Source organism: Taudactylus pleione, unplaced genomic scaffold, assembly GCF_031769625.1.
Source record: "Taudactylus pleione unplaced genomic scaffold, aTauple2 ptg000647l, whole genome shotgun sequence".
In the NCBI taxonomy this organism is placed as follows: domain Eukaryota; kingdom Metazoa; phylum Chordata; class Amphibia; order Anura; family Myobatrachidae; genus Taudactylus; species Taudactylus pleione.
The window spans coordinates 168,498-189,288 of NW_028285049.1; the positions used below are offsets into that span (position 1 = coordinate 168,498).

The 20,791-nt window shown below is 41.2% G+C and overlaps 1 protein-coding gene across 1 annotated transcript in view; it reads right to left on the reverse strand.

The window, feature by feature from the left end:
• LOC148478872 (voltage-gated inwardly rectifying potassium channel KCNH2-like) overlaps positions 1–20,791 on the reverse strand; it is a 209,391-nt gene that overhangs the window by 12,686 nt on the left and 175,914 nt on the right. The window contains exon 3 of the mRNA XM_088455235.1: positions 15–176. Coding sequence (XP_088311361.1) covers positions 15–176 — 162 coding nt within the window. The remainder of the gene's footprint in view (positions 1–14; positions 177–20,791) is intronic.

A 20,791-nucleotide genomic window follows, 5' to 3' on the forward strand; every position in this document is an offset into this window, starting at 1 on the left:
CAATGTACAGTTACCTGGGGGGAACCAGTGTGATTGGACTCGATGATTGGAGTTTTTGTTCGGAGAACACAGAAGATCTTTCTCCATCACCACCTCAAAGTTTAGTATAAACATGATGACTGCGCCATCTTCATTCTTAACAGGGACAACGTCAACGAGACAGAGGAAGCAGCTTCCTGCGGGGAGAGGACATGACTGCTATTAGCCGGTGGCTGAGATTTCTGCACCGTGCCACTGTTACCGAGCAAAATCATTACCTATGAAATCTGGTAAGTCTGTTACATCCGCGTTATTAGCGTCAATTTACTGTCCCTGCGCACACGATAATCCAACCCAGCTAGTAACTAACCACCCTCACCCCACACCTGTATAGTCCAAGCGTAGCGTTCTCAGCCACGCAAACAGTGTATACAGAACATATATTCCTATGGATGGTGAATACATATATATATATATATATATATAACTTAATGTCTGCACCCCTCCCTAGCTGTGACGTTCTTTCATCTGCTTCTAAGTCGCGCGCAGGTCTGAATGTGAACGTCCTGACAATACAACAATACGTATGTTATAATGCCATCTACAAGCCCCCTGTGTGTCTCAGTGTAAAGTCCCCACTGGGGTGGGCGCTACGTAACGGCGTGCAGCAGCTGACGGCTCCTTTTAAAGAGATTATGCTGGAACCGCGCCGGCCCTGCCGCATACGTCCATAGTCGCTCTGTGCGCACATCAGCGCGGGACTTTCTTATTCATCTGGTATTTTACTTATTATTCCATCTGAACTTTTTACCGAAAACACATTATGTGGCTCTAATCTGCGCTTTTTATTCTTTATCTGATTCATTACGGATTTGCGCTATTCCAATCACAGCTGGGATTACGCACGCAGATCTGCTGCTAATGTTTGCAATCGCAATTCTGTCGCAGGCCAACATGAGGACACCCCCTTCCCCAAACTCTCATCCATAACACTGGGCAAGTCTGTGAAACCATCGGTAACATGACGTACCATCGGAGCCTCACGCACAATTACACAAGGTCAGACCTCACTCAGGAATTGCTGACCCCGTCGCACGCAGTATGGCGTCGCAGTGTATAATTTATGCACGCCCCTGTAACGTCATTCATATGCACTAACTCGCCTGCATATCACAGACCACCCCCTAGCAGTGCGATCGCATGCGCAGTACGTAACAATCGGCCATCTGCGTGCGTAACCGCAATAGAGGTCCGTCATGAATCAGGCCCTAACAGAGCGGATTATTGCTGGCGTCTGCACATATCGGCCTCTGTTTGTTTCCTGTATATGAGATTTTATTGTTTCATTTGTTCCTGTTTTTACGTCAATAAATGTTGATTGTCACAACTTCCAGCTTCAGCATTTGTCATGGTACATAGGCCCTGGCTCATTAAGGGTCGTATTGCTAAAGCGCACACAGACTGACGATTGTTACGTACTGCGCATTGCGTATGCATCACAGTGTGCGACGGCACCACGGCGATCACGGAGACCACAGAGAGCCATCGCAGAGTGAGTGACAGGCAGCGAGCGATTGGGGGAGTGGTCAGGGAAACGCAGACGCGCCTGTCCGTGTGAATGCCATTGCGTGGGCGTGCATAAATTAGCCAGTGCGATGTCATACACAGCCTGAGTACTTACTGCGTGTAGCGACGTTACCGATTTCTAAGCGAGGTCAGGGCTGCTGTAATTGTGCGTGAGGGGCCAATGGTACGATGTTACCGATGTGTATGGAGGTGTGCATGGTATTACGGATTGCGGTAGTGGGAGCCAGCGGGGGTCTCTATGACGGCAGTGCGATGGCGATCATTAGCATATTTTCACAGCAGATCTGCGTTCGATTATGGAGCTGCGATCGCAATCATGATCCTTACTGAATCAGATCCATAGACACTATGCTGTCCTATAATGCACTATGCTGTCCTAGAATACACTATGCTGTCCTATAATACACTATGCTGTCCTATAATACACTATGCTATGCTGTCCTATAATACACTATGCTGTCCTATAATACACTATGCTGTCCTGTAATACACTATGCTATGCTGTCCTATAATACACTATGCTGTCCTATAATACACTATGCTGTCCTATAATACACTATGTTGTCCTATAATACACTATGCTGTCCTATACTGCACTATGCTCTCCTATAATACACTATGCTGTCCTATAATACACTATGCTGTCCTATAATGCACTATGCTGTCCTATAATGCACTATGCTGTCCTATAATACACTATTCTGTCCTATAATGCACTATGCTGTCCTATACTGCACTATGCTGTCTATAATACACTATGCTGTCCTATAATACACAATTCTATGCTGTCCTATAATGCACTATGCAGTCCTATAATGCACTATTCTGTCCTATAATACACTATGCTATCCTATACTGCTCTATGCTGTCTGATAAAGCACTATGCTGTCCTATAATACACTATGCTATGCTGTCCTATAATACACTATGATGTCCTATAATGCACTATGCTGTCCTATAATGCACTATGCTGTCCTATAATACACTATGCTAGCCTATAATACACTATGCTATGTTGTCCTATAATACACAATGCTATGCTGTCCTATAATACACTATGATGTCCTATAATGCACTATGCTGTCCTATAATGCACTATGCTAGCCTATAATACACTATGCTATGTTGTCCTATAATACACAATGCTATGCTGTCCTATAATGCACTATGCTGTCCTATAATGCACTATGCTGTTCTATAATACACTATTCTGTCCTATAATACACTAAACTATGCTGTCCTATAATGCACTATGCTATGCTGTCCTATAATGCACTATGCTGTCCTATAATACACTATTCTATGCTGTCCTATACTGCACTATGCTGTCCTATACTACACTATGCTGTCCTATACTACACTATTCTGTCCTATAATACACTATGCTATGCTGTCCTATAATGCACTATGCTGTCCTATAATACACTATGCTGTCCTATAATGCACTATGCTGTCCTATACTGCACTATGCTGTCCTATACTACACTATTCTGTCCTATAATACACTATGCTATGCTGTCCTATAATGCACTATGCTGTCCTATAATGCACTATTCTGTCCTATAATGCACTATGCTAGCCTATAATACACTATGCTATGTTGTCCTATAATACACAATGCTATGCTGTCCTATAATGCACTATGCTGTCCTATAATGCACTATGCTGTCCTATACTACACTATTCTGTCCTATAATGCACTATGCTGTCCTATAATGCACTATGCTGTCCTATACTACACTATTCTGTCCTATAATACACTATGCTGTCCTATACTACACTATGCTGTACTATAATACACTATGCTGTCCTATACTGCACTATACTGTCCTATAATACACTATCCTGTCCTATAATACACTAAACTATGCTGTCCTATAATACACAATGCTATGCTGTCCTATAATGCACTATGCTGTCCTATGATACACTATGCTGTCCTATAATACACTATTCTGTCCTATAATGCACTATGCTGTCCTATAATGCACTATGCTATGCTGTCCTATAATACACAATGCTATGCTGTCCTATAATACACTATGCTATGCTGTCCTATAATGCACTATGCTATGCTGTCCTATAATGCAGTATGCTGTTCCTGGTATAATAATCTATCCTTTCCTATAATATACTATGCTACCTCTGGGAGAGCGCACTGCGCTGCCCCTAGGAGAGCGCACTGCGCTGCCCCAAGGTACTAGAATGTCCACAGCAGCACACAGGTACCATCTTAGGCACATGCAAGACGCAGACCGCTACAGAACACAGAGTGAAGACAGCACAGAGTGTTTCCAGCATAGTGTATCAGCAGTGAAGCTAATTAGAGTACAGAAGTTGCACAATTATGTCTGTGAGAAGCATACAGATAATGGGGTTTATCAAGCTAAAAGGTGCATAAAATTATACAAAGTGACAGTAGATCCTAGTGACTGTCCAAACCCAGACTATGTGGAGAGAGCCATGGGTACTACTGGCTTAAGTGTAATGTGTACTCTGTCATACATGTGAAGATGTCAGCAAAAGACCCATGGGCAGCACTGCAGGCAGCGTATCAGAATGGAGGGCTCATAAGAAGGATTAATATAAAACATGTATTATACAATTAGAATACCAAGTTATGTGAATGCAGCAAAATGAGTGACTACATTGACAAAATTATGTCTGTTTTCTCAGTATCTAATGTATGTTGTGTGCAAGTAGATGATGAAGAGATTGCTATGGCAATGTTGCAAAACTTGACATCTGAATTTAACTTCCTAGTAGTGGCGTTGAATGCAAACGCAACAAAACTAGCCACACAGACAAAGTTACTTCGGTTCCAAGAATGCATGCCTTGTAAGTCGACTGCTGAGAGTACTGCATTATACACACAGTTAGAAATTCAGAAAAGTCAACTCAAGTGCTACGATCGTCACAAGATAGGTGAATCATATGCAAAGTAAGAAATGCAATGACAGATGAATCAGCTCTAAGTGTCACAGATGGCCATAGAAATAATTGCTGGTATATTGATTCTGGCACAAGGCATTTCAGCTGCAATGAGGAATGGTTCACTAAGTTAGTCACGTGATTCTATCACAATCAACGTTATTGGCAATCAAGTGCTTACAGTTACAAAAGGCTGGAGCAATCAAAGGGCGCTTGAAAATTGGGACTAGATCTAAAGTTACAGAAATCAAAGACCATAGATGGGAACAAATCTTATAACAAATCTTATAACCAACAGTGTCCTAGAACAGAGAGTTCACTTTGCAAAAAAAAAAAGTGCATTGTGCGCAACACAAAAAGGACAGTAACAGCTACAGGAACACGGTATCAGCAATTGTTCGTTGTTGATACACAGCACTGCTACGCAATGATGACAACTGAGTCACAGTCACCAGAACTTTGTCATATCGAAAGAGACCAAATCTTCTGTGCCAATGTCCATATCTACAGAATGAGATGGTCACAGGAATGTCAGTGACTGACAGAGAAACCTGTATGTGAAAGCTGTATAATAGGAAAACAGTTGTCAGCCATTTCCCAAGTCAGCAAGTAGAGCTATAGCACTACTTGAATTAGAAAATACAGATGTGTGTCGTCCAAGGGAGTCAGTAAGTGGATACAGATAGTTTGTGATGTTCATAAATGACTTTCCAAGTATGACACACACATACTTTATGTAAGTAAGTCGTAAGTAGTAAAGAAAATTGCAGACTACTTTGATTCTCCAAAAGTCTCTTCAAACCGGCCACAGACTCGAGACCCTGAGATCTGAGAATGGTGGAGAATATCAGAACCGAGAGGTTGAATTCTTGAGAAAATATGGAAAAGAGCATTAACTGACCATTGTGCGGTAACGCCCTCGCTGTATGTACCTGCGCGGTAATGCCCTCTCTGTATGTACCTGCGCGGTAACGCCCTCTCTGTATGTACCTGCGCGGTAACGCCCTCGCTGTATGTACCTGCGCGGTAACGCCCTCGCTGTATGTACCTGCGCGGTAACGCCCTCTCTGTATGTACCTGCGCGGTAACGCCCTCGCTGTATGTACCTGCGCGGTAACGCCCTCGCTGTATGTACCTGCGCGGTAAGGCCCTCGCTGTATGTACCTGCGCGGTAAGGCCCTCGCTGTATGTACCTGCGCGGTAACGCCCTCGCTGTATGTACCTGCGCGGTAACGCCCTCGCTGTATGTACCTGCGCGGTAACGCCCTCGCTGTATGTACCTGCGCGGTAACGCCCTCGCTGTATGTACCTGCGCGGTAACGCCCTCGCTGTATGTACCTGCGCGGTAAGGCCCTCGCTGTATGTATTGGTGGGGGAGAGGGACAGCTTTATTTACTGATTTGTTTATTGAAAAGAGGAAAAAATATGGTGGCGAGCAAAGGCAGGCCCTCCACACAGTATCGCCATCCTGCCAAATAATCCAACTACAGGTGTACATGGGGTTATACAAAGAGACCACCCTACTAGGAAATCACTGCACCCCTTATTTGTTACAGGACTACACACATCAGACCTTTTAAAAAGTGGACACCCCCCTAAATAATTAACCCTCACTCCTAAATGTTTTCTGACACATCCTGGTAGAAATCCCGACAGTCCCATGAAATGACTTCTCTCTCTTTAATGCTTACAATAAAATATACCACTTATTACAGTGATACCCGTGTGTAGGTCCCTGACAGTGGTCCTGGGAATAGTGGGAGAGCGCACAGGGTCTCCTCACAGCTTGTTGTGTCTTTCAGGGTACTGATGAATTATGCACTGGGATGCACAGCTACGCGTTCCTGGTCTCGCAGGTGCGATGCTATATATATCCTCTGTCTATAGCGGTATTCATGGCTCTGCCGCATGTGAGCAATTTATCAGTGTCACGTACGAGGGCGGAACCCCAGCGTTCCATCTAATTCCCTCCACCGAGCGAGCAGACGCGCTGATGTGATATCACCGAGTACAATATAACACCAACATAACACCAACCACTGCCTGCCCATAAATAAGAGCCCAGGAAGAGACTGGTACTTGTGCTGGTGATAGGGCTTCACCCCCACACATCTGCAGATGGTACAGGAAGACTTGCTGCCACTCGCCAGGGATGGCATCACAATGCCTTTACTTTGGCAAACCTATTTAACAAAATTTGGGGTGGCATCTGTTCTGCCGAAAACCCCTGCAGCGTTATAACCAAGTCAGGATAACGGATACAGAGATAGATCACAGACAAGACGCTCGTCTAGCTGAATAAGACGCTTCTCTCAGTTTAAAGACTTTTAAAAAATTTAATTTTTTTATATATTTTTTTTTTTTCATTAAAGAAAAGTGAAAGTTGGAACCGGGCAGGTGGCTCCTACATGGGTATACCGGCACAGACTGACCTGGTGAAACGGTAAGATAACCTTTACCACTCTGGAACACAATTATTTCTATTGGTATTTCTACATTTTTTAGAATTGTACCCCTGTGGCATATGGTACCCCTATGGCGTATGGTACCCCTGTGGCGTATGGTACCCAAAGGTGTATTGTAGCCCTATGGTGGCACCCCTGTGGCGTATGGTACCCATCTGGCGTATATGGTACCCCTGTGAGCAGTATGGTACCCTTGTTGCGTATGGTACTCCTATGGCAGGAGTGGCCAAACTCGGTCCTCGAGAGCTACCAACAGTTCATGTTTTCCAGGTCTCCTCACAGAATCACAAGTGAAATAATTAGCTCCACCTGTGGATCTTTCAAAATGTGTCAGTGAGTAATGAGTACACCTGTGCACCTGCTGGGTGACCTGGGAAATGTGTCAGTGAGTAATGAATACACCTGTGCACCTGCTGGGTGACCTGGGAAATGTGTCAGTGAGTAATGAATACACCTGTGCACCTGCTGGGTGACCTGGGAAACGTGTCAGTGAGTAATGATTACACCTGTGCTCCTGCTGGGTGACCTGGGAAATGTGTCAGTGAGTAATGACTACACCTGTGCACCTGCTGGGTGACCTGGGAAATGTGTCAGTGAGTAATGATTACACCTGTGCTCCTGCTGGGTGACCTGGGAAATGTGTCAGTGAGTAATGAATACACCTGTGCACCTGCTGGGTGACCTGGGAAATGTGTCAGTGAGTAATGAATACACCTGTGCACCTGCTGGGTGACCTGGGAAATGTGTCAGTGAGTAATGAATACACCTGTGCACCTGCTGGGTGACCTGGGATATGTGTCAGTGAGTAGTGAATACACCTGTGCTCCTGCTGGGTGACCTGGGAAATGTGTCAGTGAGTAGTGAATACACCTGTGTACCTGCTGGGTGACCTGGGATATGTGTCAGTGAGTAATGACTACACCTATGTACCTGCTGGGTGACCTGGGAAATGTGTCAGTGAGTAATGAATACACCTGTGCTCCTGCTGGGTGACCTGGGAAATGTGTCAGTGAGTAATGAATACACCTGTGCACCTGCTGGGTGACCTGGGAAATGTGTCAGTGAGTAATGAGTACACCTGTGCACCTGCTGGGTGACCTGGGAAATGTGTCAGTGAGTAATGAATACACCTGTGCTCCTGCTGGGTGACCTGGGAAATGTGTCAGTGAGTAATGACTACACCTGTGCACCTGCTGGGTGACCTGGGAAATGTGTTAGTGAGTAATGACTACACCTGTGCACCTGCTGGGTGACCTGGGAAATGTGTCAGTAAGTAATGAATACACCTGTGCACCTGCTGGGTGACCTGGGAAATGTGTCAGTGAGTAATGAATACACCTGTGCTCCTGCTGGGTGACCTGGGAAATGTGTCAGTGAGTAATGATTACACCTGTGCACCTGCTGGGTGACCTGAGAAATGTGTCAGTGAGTAATGAATACACCTGTGCACCTGCTGGGTGACCTGGGAAATGTGTCAGTGAGTAATGAATACACCTGTGCTCCTGCTGGGTGACCTGGGAAATGTGTCAGTGAGTAATGAATACACCTGTGCACCTGCTGGGTGACCTGGGAAATGTGCCAGTGAGTAATGAATACACCTGTGCACCTGCTGGGTGACCTGGGAAATGTGTCAGTACGAAGTGAATACATCTGTGCACCTGCTGGGTGACCTGGGAAATGTGTCAGTGAGTAATGAATACACCTGTGCACATGCTGGGTGACCTGGGATATGTGTCAGTGAGTAGTGAATACACCTGTGCACCTGCTGGGTGACCTGGGAAATGTGTCAGTGAGTAGTGAATACACCTGTGCACCTGCTGGGTGACCTGGGAAATGTGTCAGTGAGTAATGAATACACCTGTGCACCTGCTGGGTGACCTGGGATATGTGTCAGTGAGTAATGACTACACCTGTGCTCCTGCTGGGAGACCTGGGAAATGTGTCAGTGAGTAATGAATACACCTGTGCACCTGCTGGGTGACCTGGGATATGTGTCAGTGAGTAGTGAATACACCTGTGCACCTGCTGGGTGACCTGGGAAATGTGTCAGTGAGTAATGAATACACCTGTGCACCTGCTGGGTGACCTGGGAAATGTGTCAGTGAGTAATGAGTACACCTGTGCTCCTGCTGGGTGACCTGGAAAATGTGTCAGTGAGTGATGAATACACCTGTGCACCTGCTGGGTGACCTGGGAAATGTGTCAGTGAGTAATGAATACACCTGTGCACCTGCTGGGAGACCTGGGAAATGTGTCAGTGAGTAATGAATACACCTGTGCACCTGCTGGGTGACCTGGGAAATATGTCAGCGAGTAATGATTACACCTGTGCACCTGCTGGGTGACCTGGGAAATGTGTCAGTGAGTAATGAATACACCTGTGCACCTGCTGGGTGACCTGGGAAATATGTCAGCGAGTAATGATTACACCTGTGCACCTGCTGGGTGACCTGGGAAATGTGTCAGTAAGTAATGACTACACCTGTGCACCTGCTGGGTGACCTGGGAAATGTGTCAGTGAGTAATGATTACACCTGTGCTCCTGCTGGGTGACCTGGGATATGTGTCAGTGAGTAATGAATACACCTGTGCTCCTGCTGGGTGACCTGGGAAATATGTCAGCGAGTAATGATTACACCTGTGCTCCTGCTGGGTGACCTGGGGAATGTGAACTGTTGGTAGCTCTCGAGGATAGAGTTTGGGCAACCCCTGCAAAATGGTGTATGGTACCCCTCTGCATACGTCACCTCTCTACTGCCCTGTGCTCTGTATACATTACCCCACTCCTTCCCCATGTCCTCCATATACAACATCCAACTCCCTCCCCAGTCCTCTGTATAGGCCAACGTGCCCCGCCTCATATACACCCCCAGCCTACAGTGCGGTACTCAGCGAGCAGGGAATATTATATCACTATTATATCACTATTAGGGTGAATCAGACAGTGAATGGAAATTCTCAGGTGTAATACATACAATCTTACATTAGATCTGTTGATGTGTTATTGGTGTATATTATGCATGTTAGTGCATACTGTACAATCTTACATTAGATCTGTTATGTGTTATTGGTGTATATTATACATGTTAGTGCATACTGTACAATCTTACATTAGAGCTGTTGATGTGTGTTATTGGTGTATATTATACATGTTAGTGCATACTGTACAATCTTACATTAGATCTGTTATGTGTTATTGGTGTATATTATACATGTTAGTGCATACTGTACAATTATACATTAGATCTGATGTGTGTTATTGGTGTATATTATACATGTTAGTGCATACTGTACAATTATACATTAGATCTGTTATGTGTTATTGGTGTATATTATACATGTTAGTGCATACTGTACAATTATACATTAGATCTGTTATGTGTTATTGGTGTATATTATGCATGTTAGTGCATACTGTACAATCTTACATTAGAGCTGTTGATGTGTGTTATTGGTGTATATTATACATGTTAGTGCATACTGTACAATCTTACATTAGATCTGTTATGTGTTATTGGTGTATATTATACATGTTAGTGCATACTGTACAATCTTACATTAGATCTGTTGATGTGTGTTATTGGTGTATATTATACATGTTAGTGCATACTGTACAATCTTACATTACATCTGTTGATGTGTGTTATTGGTGTATATTATACATGTTAGTGCATACTGTACAATCTTACATTAGATCTGTTATGTGTTATTGGTGTATATTATACATGTTAGTGCATACTGTACAATCTTACATTAGAGCTGTTGATGTGTGTTATTGGTGTATATTATACATGTTAGTGCATACTGTACAATCTTACATTAGATCTGTTATGTGTTATTGGTGTATATTATGCATGTTAGTGCATACTGTACAATCTTACATTAGATCTGTTATGTGTTATTGGTGTGTATTATACATGTTAGTGCATACTGTACAATCTTACATTACATCTGTTGATGTGTGTTATTGGTGTATATTATACATGTTAGTGCATACTGTACAATCTTACATTAGATCTGTTATGTGTTATTGGTGTATATTATACATGTTAGTGCATACTGTACAATCTTACATTACATCTGTTGATGTGTGTTATTGGTGTATATTATACATGTTAGTGCATACTGTACAATTATACATTAGAGCTGTTGATGTGTGCTATTGGTGTATATTATACATGTTAGTGCATACTGTACAATTATACATTACATCTGTTGATGTGTGTTATTGGTGTATATTATACATGTTAGTGCATACTGTACAATCTTACATTAGAGCTGTTGATGTGTGTTATTGGTGTATATTATACATGTTAGTGCATACTGTACAATCTTACATTAGATCTGTTGATGTGTGTTATTGGTGTATATTATACATGTTAGTGCATACTGTACAATCTTACATTAGAGCTGTTGATGTGTGTTATTGGTGTATATTATACATGTTAGTGCATACTGTACAATCTTACATTAGATCTGATGTGTGTTATTGGTGTATATTATACATGTTAGTGCATACTGTACAATCTTACATTAGATCTGTTGATGTGTGTTATTGGTGTATATTATACATGTTAGTGCATACTGTACAATCTTACATTAGATCTGATGTGTGTTATTGGTGTATATTATACATGTTAGTGCATACTGTACAATCATACATTAGAGCTGTTATGTGTTATTGGTGTATATTATACATGTTAGTGCATACTGTACAATCTTACATTAGATCTGTTATGTGTTATTGGTGTATATTATACATGTTAGTGCATACTGTACAATCTTACATTAGAGCTGTTGATGTGTGTTATTGGTGTATATTATACATGTTAGTGCATACTGTACAACTTACATTAGAGCTGTTGATGTGTGTTATTGGTGTATATTATACATGTTAGTGCATACTGTACAATCTTACATTAGATCTGTTGATGTGTGTTATTGGTGTATATTATACATGTTAGTGCATACTGTACAATATTACATTAGATCTGTTGATGTGTTATTGGTGTATATTATACATGTTAGTGCATACTGTACAATCTTACATTAGATCTGTTGATGTGTGTTATTGGTGTATATTATACATGTTAGTGCATACTGTACAATATTACATTAGATCTGTTGATGTGTTATTGGTGTATATTATACATGTTAGTGCATACTGTACAATCTTACATTAGATCTGTTGATGTGTGTTATTGGTGTATATTATACATGTTAGTGCATACTGTACAATATTACATTAGATCTGTTGATGTGTTATTGGTGTATATTATACATGTTAGTGCATACTGTACAATCTTACATTAGATCTGTTGATGTGTGTTATTGGTGTATATTATACATGTTAGTGCATACTGTACAATCTTACATTAGAGCTGTTGATGTGTGTTATTGGTGTATATTATACATGTTAGTGCATACTGTACAATCTTACATTAGATCTGTTATGTGTTATTGGTGTATATTATACATGTTAGTGCATACTGTACAATCTTACATTAGATCTGTTGATGTGTGTTATTGGTGTATATTATACATGTTAGTGCATACTGTACAATCTTACATTAGAGCTGTTGATGTGTGTTATTGGTGTATATTATACATGTTAGTGCATACTGTACAATCTTACATTAGAGCTGTTGATGTGTGTTATTGGAGTATATTATACATGTACTGGACGTGCCTCTCCCATTGCTGGCCTCATGCCTCACTCACTGGTCATTACTGCACCTCTCCTGTATTGTGCTTCCCCCAATCTTTCCCCAGAGATATAATATATCAGTATTTATAGTGATAATAATGGCTCATGTCTCACAATAGCTTTATGTTGTATCGTCTGCATTCACCATCCCTCGTATATGAGACTTCCATTACCCGCTCATTTACCCTATATTACTATTATTAGGCTATTGCTAAGGGTCCGGGAGATGGGTGGCACAGTGGAGAGTAAATCACAGTCAGACAAAGCTGATTATTGGGAACCTTTAGATTGCAGAGAAATTATGGGAGAAAGTTGGAAATATGGAGAAACGGGCGCAGAAACCGCAGCTAAAGATTCCGCCATCATATATTACATATATATCACATATTACATATATATAGGCGTTACATACAGTATACAGCATTTATATAATATACCTGGAGACGCCGGATCCCTGGAAAAGTCTAATACCCACCAGGCTCAGACTTCTCTGTCTCTTTATCGCCACCTGCTGGCTGTGAGCTGCAGCACAATATGTTACCGTCACTTATACAGACATAAAGGCCTCGTCCAGCTTGGATCGCATCTCTGCGTTTGCACGCACCTGGTCGTTGTTTGCGGTCTGTGCATGCCCACAGTGCGAGAACCGCCCACTTTGACATGATTGCGAATGTGAATGCAGCGGACACGCAGCGGCATAAAGTAAAGATTGACAGGAAGTTCTGTTTTGGGGTGGAGAGGATGATGGTGGAAGGACCGCAGGCGTGCCTGTGCGAATGAACGCCATTACAGGGGCGTGCATAATTAAGCCCCAGCAACGGCATACACAGCCACAGCTCTACATGGCGACAGGAAGCTTTGCAGTCTGACAAGCTCCAATACAATTCTGCGTATGGGTCCGATGTTACCGATGCTTCGCTGACTTTCGGATGTATGTAATGGGAAGCGGGCGGCATTATAAGCTGGTGGGCGTCTTGGTATAGTGCTGTGATTGCGATGCGATCGCATTAATTTGCATATATTCGCAACGTGCGATTGCAGACTTGCGATCCAAGCTGAATGATGAGCTAAAGCCGGTACATACTGGGGCGATATCGGCTCCCGCGGTCAAATGCGTTATCGTGTGAATGGCCGTACTGCATGTGGCACCATACATATTAGATCGGTAATGTGTACCAGTATCATATGATGTCCAGGGTGCCGGCAAATCACCCTAAACATCGGACCGATTGCCGGTCGCTCCAGTGTGTACCCGGCTTACGGGGTATAATTACTAAAGTGAGAGTTTTAGAAGTGGAGATGTTGCCCATAGCAACCAATCAGATTATTCCTATTCATCTAGCACCTTCTAGAAGATAATAGCTAGTACCTGATTAGTTGCTATGGGCAACATCTCCTCTTCTATAAATCCGCACTTTAGTAAATACTGTATGCCCCTAAGAGCCCGATTTAGACTTATAGGGGTGAATGTACTAAGCATGGGAACTGGCCACGTTAATATTCCCCTGAGATTTTCCCAGATTTACAAACGCTCTACCAAAGGCAAACGCAGGCGTCAGAGCGCAAATCTATCCGCAAAACGCGTCTGAAGACACAAACAGAACTAAATACACCGTCAGCCAAACTTGCAGGTACTTTCCATAGACAGGAGTAGGACACGGGGAATTACCAAGAATAATGTCTGCAAACATGAGCGTACATGGAGCAAACATGGGCCAAATAGAGCCCCCTCCTCAGCAGCAGCGAGATCAGCAGAATCCGCGTGATCTGTGCAGGCTTCTGTGTTATACACAAAGGGATCATTAAACAAAGCATCACCAGCCCTGGAGCTCTGAGCCAGGGGAAAAGCTGGCATGGGGCTCCTATAACTAGCAGGAAGACGGACAATGTGGGGTCCCCCTGCCAAACCATTCTCCAGTCCCAAACTGGTCAGCTCAGGGCTGGAAATGCTCAGGCAGTGGTATATATAGAGAGACACACACACATACAGACAGTGGTATATATAGAGACACACACACATACAGACAGTGGTATATATAGAGACACACACACATACAGACAGTGGTATATATAGAGACACACACACATACAGACAGTGGTATATATAGAGACACACACACACATACAGACAGTGGTATATATAGAGAGACACACACATACAGACAGTGGTATATATAGAGACACACACACATACAGACAGTGGTATATATAGAGACACACACACATACAGACAGTGGTATATATAGAGACACACACACATACAGACAGTGGTATATATAGAGACACACACATACAGACAGTGGTATATATAGAGACACACACACATACAGACAGTGGTATATATAGAGACACACACACATACAGACAGTGGTATATATAGAGACACACACACACATACAGACAGTGGTATATATAGAGAGACACACACACATACAGACAGTGGTATATATAGAGACACACACATACAGACAGTGGTATATATAGAGACACACACATACAGACAGTGGTATATATAGAGACAGACACATACAGACAGTGGTATATATAGAGACAGACACATACAGACAGTGGTATATATAGAGACACATACATACAGACAGTGGTATATATAGAGACACACACATACAGACAGTGGTATATATAGAGAGACACACACACATACAGACAGTGGTATATATAGAGACACACACACATACAGACAGTGGTATATATAGAGACACACACACACATACAGACAGTGGTATATATAGAGACACACACACATACAGACAGTGGTATATATAGAGACACACACATACAGACAGTGGTATATATAGAGACAGACACATACAGACAGTGGTATATATAGAGACAGACACATACAGACAGTGGTATATATAGAGACACATACATACAGACAGTGGTATATATAGAGACACACACATACAGACAGTGGTATATATAGAGATACACACACATACAGACAGTGGTATATATAGAGACACACACATAGAGACAGTGGTATATATAGAAACACACATACATACAGACAGTGGTATATATAGACACACACATACAGACAGTGGTATATATAGAGATACACACACATACAGACAGTGGTATATATAGAGACACACATACAGACAGTGGTATATATAGAGAGACACACACATACAGACAGTGGCATATATAGAGACACACACACATACAGACAGTGGTATATATATAGAGACACACATACAGACAGTGGTATATATAGACACACACACACATACAGACAGTGGTATATATAGACACACACACATACAGACAGTGGTATATATAGAGACACACACACATACAGTGGTATATATATAGAGACACACATACAGACAGTGGTATATATATAGAGACACACATACAGACAGTGGTATATATATAGAGACACACACACATACAGACAGTGGTATATATAGAGACACACACATACAGACAGTGGTATATATAGAGACACACACACATACAGACAGTGGTATATATAGAGATACACACATACAGACAGTGGTATATATAGAGACAGACACATACAGACAGTGGTATATATAGAGACAGACACATACAGACAGTGGTATATATAGAGACACATACATACAGACAGTGGTATATATAGAGACACACACATACAGACAGTGGTATATATAGAGACACACACACATACAGACAGTGGTATATATAGAGACACACACACACATACAGACAGTGGTATATATAGAGACACACACACACATACAGACAGTGGTATATATAGAGACACACACACATACAGACAGTGGTATATATAGAGACACACATACAGACAGTGGTATATATAGAGACAGACACATACAGACAGTGGTATATATAGAGACACATACATACAGACAGTGGTATATATAAAGACACACACATACAGACAGTGGTATATATAGAGATACACACACATACAGACAGTGGTATATATAGAGACACACACATAGAGACAGTGGTATATATAGAAACACACATACATACAGACAGTGGTATATATAGACACACACATACAGACAGTGGTATATATAGAGATACACACACATACAGACAGTGGTATATATAGAGACACACATACAGACAGTGGTATATATAGAGAGACAAACACATACAGACAGTGGCATATATAGAGACACACACACATACAGACAGTGGTATATATATAGAGACACACATACAGACAGTGGTATATATAGAGACACACACACATACAGACAGTGGTATATATAGACACACATACACATACAGACAGTGGTATATATAGACACACACACATACAGACAGTGGTATATATAGAGACACACACACATACAGACAGTGGTATATATATAGAGACACACATACAGACAGTGGTATATATATAGAGACACACATACAGACAGTGGTATATATATAGAGACACACATACAGACAGTGGTATATATATAGAGACACACACACATACAGACAGTGGTATATATAGAGACACACACATACAGACAGTGGTATATATAGAGACACACACACATACAGACAGTGGTATATATAGAGATACACACACATACAGACAGTGGTATATATAGAGAGACACACATAGAGAGAGTGGTATATATAGAAACACACATACATACAGACAGTGGTATATATAGACACACACATACAGACAGTGGTATATATAGAGATACACACACATACAGACAGTGGTATATATAGAGACACACACATACAGACAGTGGTATATATATAGAGACACACATACAGACAGTGGTATATATAGAGACACACATACAGACAGTGGTATATATAGAGAGACACACACATACAGACAGTGGTATATATAGAGACACACACACATACAGACAGTGGTATATATATAGAGACACACATACAGACAGTGGTATATATAGAGACACACACACATACAGACAGTGGTATATATAGACACACATACACATACAGACAGTGGTATATATAGACACACACACATACAGACAGTGGTATATATAGAGACACACACACATACAGACAGTGGTATATAGAGACACACATACAGACAGTGGTATATATATAGAAACACACATACAGACAGTGGTATATATATATAGAGACACACACACATACAGACAGTGGTATATATAGAGACACACACATACAGACAGTGGTATATATAGAGACACACACATACAGACAGTGGTATATATAGAGATACACACACATACAGACAGTGGTATATATAGAAACACACATACATACAGACAGTGGTATATATAGACACACACATACAGACAGTGGTATATATAGAGATACACACACATACAGACAGTGGTATATATAGAGACACACATACAGACAGTGGTATATATAGAGACACACATACAGACAGTGGTATATATAGAGAGACACACACATACAGACAGTGGTATATATAGAGACACACACACATACAGACAGTGGTATATATATAGAGACACACATACAGACAGTGGTATATATAGAGACACACATACAGACAGTGGTATATATAGAGAGACACACACATACAGACAGTGGTATATATAGAGACACACACACATACAGACAGTGGTATATATAGAGAGACACACACATACAGACAGTGGTATATATAGAGACACACACACATACAGACAGTGGTATATATAGACACACATACACATACAGACAGTGGTATATATAGACACACACACATACAGACAGTGGTATATATAGAGACACACACACATACAGACAGTGGTATATATATAGAGACACACACACATACAGACAGTGGTATATATAGAGACACACACATACAGACAGTGGTATATATAGAGACACACACACATACAGACAGTGGTATATATATAGAGACACACATACAGACAGTGGTATATATAGAGACACACACATACAGACAGTGGTATATATAGACACACACATACAGACAGTGGTATATATAGAGACACACACACATACAGACAGTGGTATATATAGAGACACACAAACATACAGACAGTGGTATATATATAGAGACACACACATACAGACAGTGGTATATATAGAGACACACATACAGACAGTGGTATATATAGACACACACATACAGACAGTGGTATATATATATAGACACACACACATACAGACAGTGGTATATATAGAAACACACACACATACAGACAGTGGTATATATATAGAGACACACACATACAGACAGTGGTATATATAGAGACACACACATACAGACAGTAGTATATATAGACACACACATACAGACAGTGGTATATATAGACACACACATACAGACAGTGGTATATATAGACACACACATACAAACAGTGGTATATATAGAGACACACATACATACAGACAGTGGTATATATAGAGACACACATACAGACAGTGGTATATATAGAGACACACACACATACAGACAGTGGTATATATAGAGACACACACACATACAGACAGTGGTATATATAGAGACACACACACATACAGACAGTGGTATATATAGAGACACACACACACATACAGACAGTGGTATATATAGACACACACATACAGACAGTGGTATACATAGACACACACATACAGACAGTGGTATATATAGAGATACACACACATACAGACAGTGGTATATATAGAGACACACACATAGAGACAGTGGTATATATAGACACACACATACAGACAGTGGTATATATAGACACACACACACATACAGACAGTGGTATATATAGAGACACACACACATACAGACAGTGGTATATATAGAAACACACACATACAGACAGTGGTATATATAGAGACACACACATACAGACAGTGGTATATATAGACACACACATACAGACAGTGGTATATATATAGAGATACACACACATACAGACAGTGGTATATATAGAGACACACACACATACAGACAGTGGTATATATAGAGACACACACATACAGACAGTGGTATATATAGAGAGACACACACATACAGACAGTGGTATATATAGAGAGACACACACATACAGACAGTGGTATATATAGAGACACACACATACAGACAGTGGTATATATAGACACACACATACAGACAGTGGTATATATAGAGACACACACACACATACAGACAGTGGTAAATATAGAGACACACACATACAGAAAGTGGTATATATAGAGACACACACATACAGACAGTGGTATATATAGACACACACATACAGACAGTGGTGTATATATAGAGATACACACACATACAGACAGTGGTATATATAGAGACACACACACACACACACATACAGACAGTGGTATATATAGAGACACACACACACATACAGACAGTGGTATATATAGAGACACACACACATACAGACAGTGGTATATATAGAGACACACACACATACAGACAGTGGTATATATAGAGACACACACATACAGACAGTGGTATATATAGAGACACACACATACAGACAGTGGTATATATAGAGACACACACATACAGACAGTGGTATATTTAGAGAGACACATTCATACAGACAGTGGTATATATAGAGAGACACACATACAGACAGTGGTATATATAGAGAGTCACACACACATACAGACAGTGGTATATATAGAGAGACACACATACAGACAGTGGTATATATAGAGACACACACACATACAGACAGTGGTATATATAGAGACACATACAGACAGTGGTATATATAGACACACACATAGAGACAGTGGTATATATAGACACACACATACAGACAGTGGTATATATAGAGACACACACACACATACAGACAGTGGTATATATAGAGACACACACATACAGACAGTGGTATATATAGAGACACACACATACAGACAGTGGTATATATAGAGACACACACATACAGACAGTGGTATATATATAGAGATACAAACACATATCCAGACAGTGGTATATATAGAGAAACACACACATACATACAGACAGTGGTATATATAGAGACACACACATACAGACAGTGGTATATATAGAGACACACACACATACAGACAGTGGTATATATAGAGACACACACACATACAGACAGACAGTGGTATATATAGAGACACACACACATACAGACAGTGGTATATATAGAGACACATACAG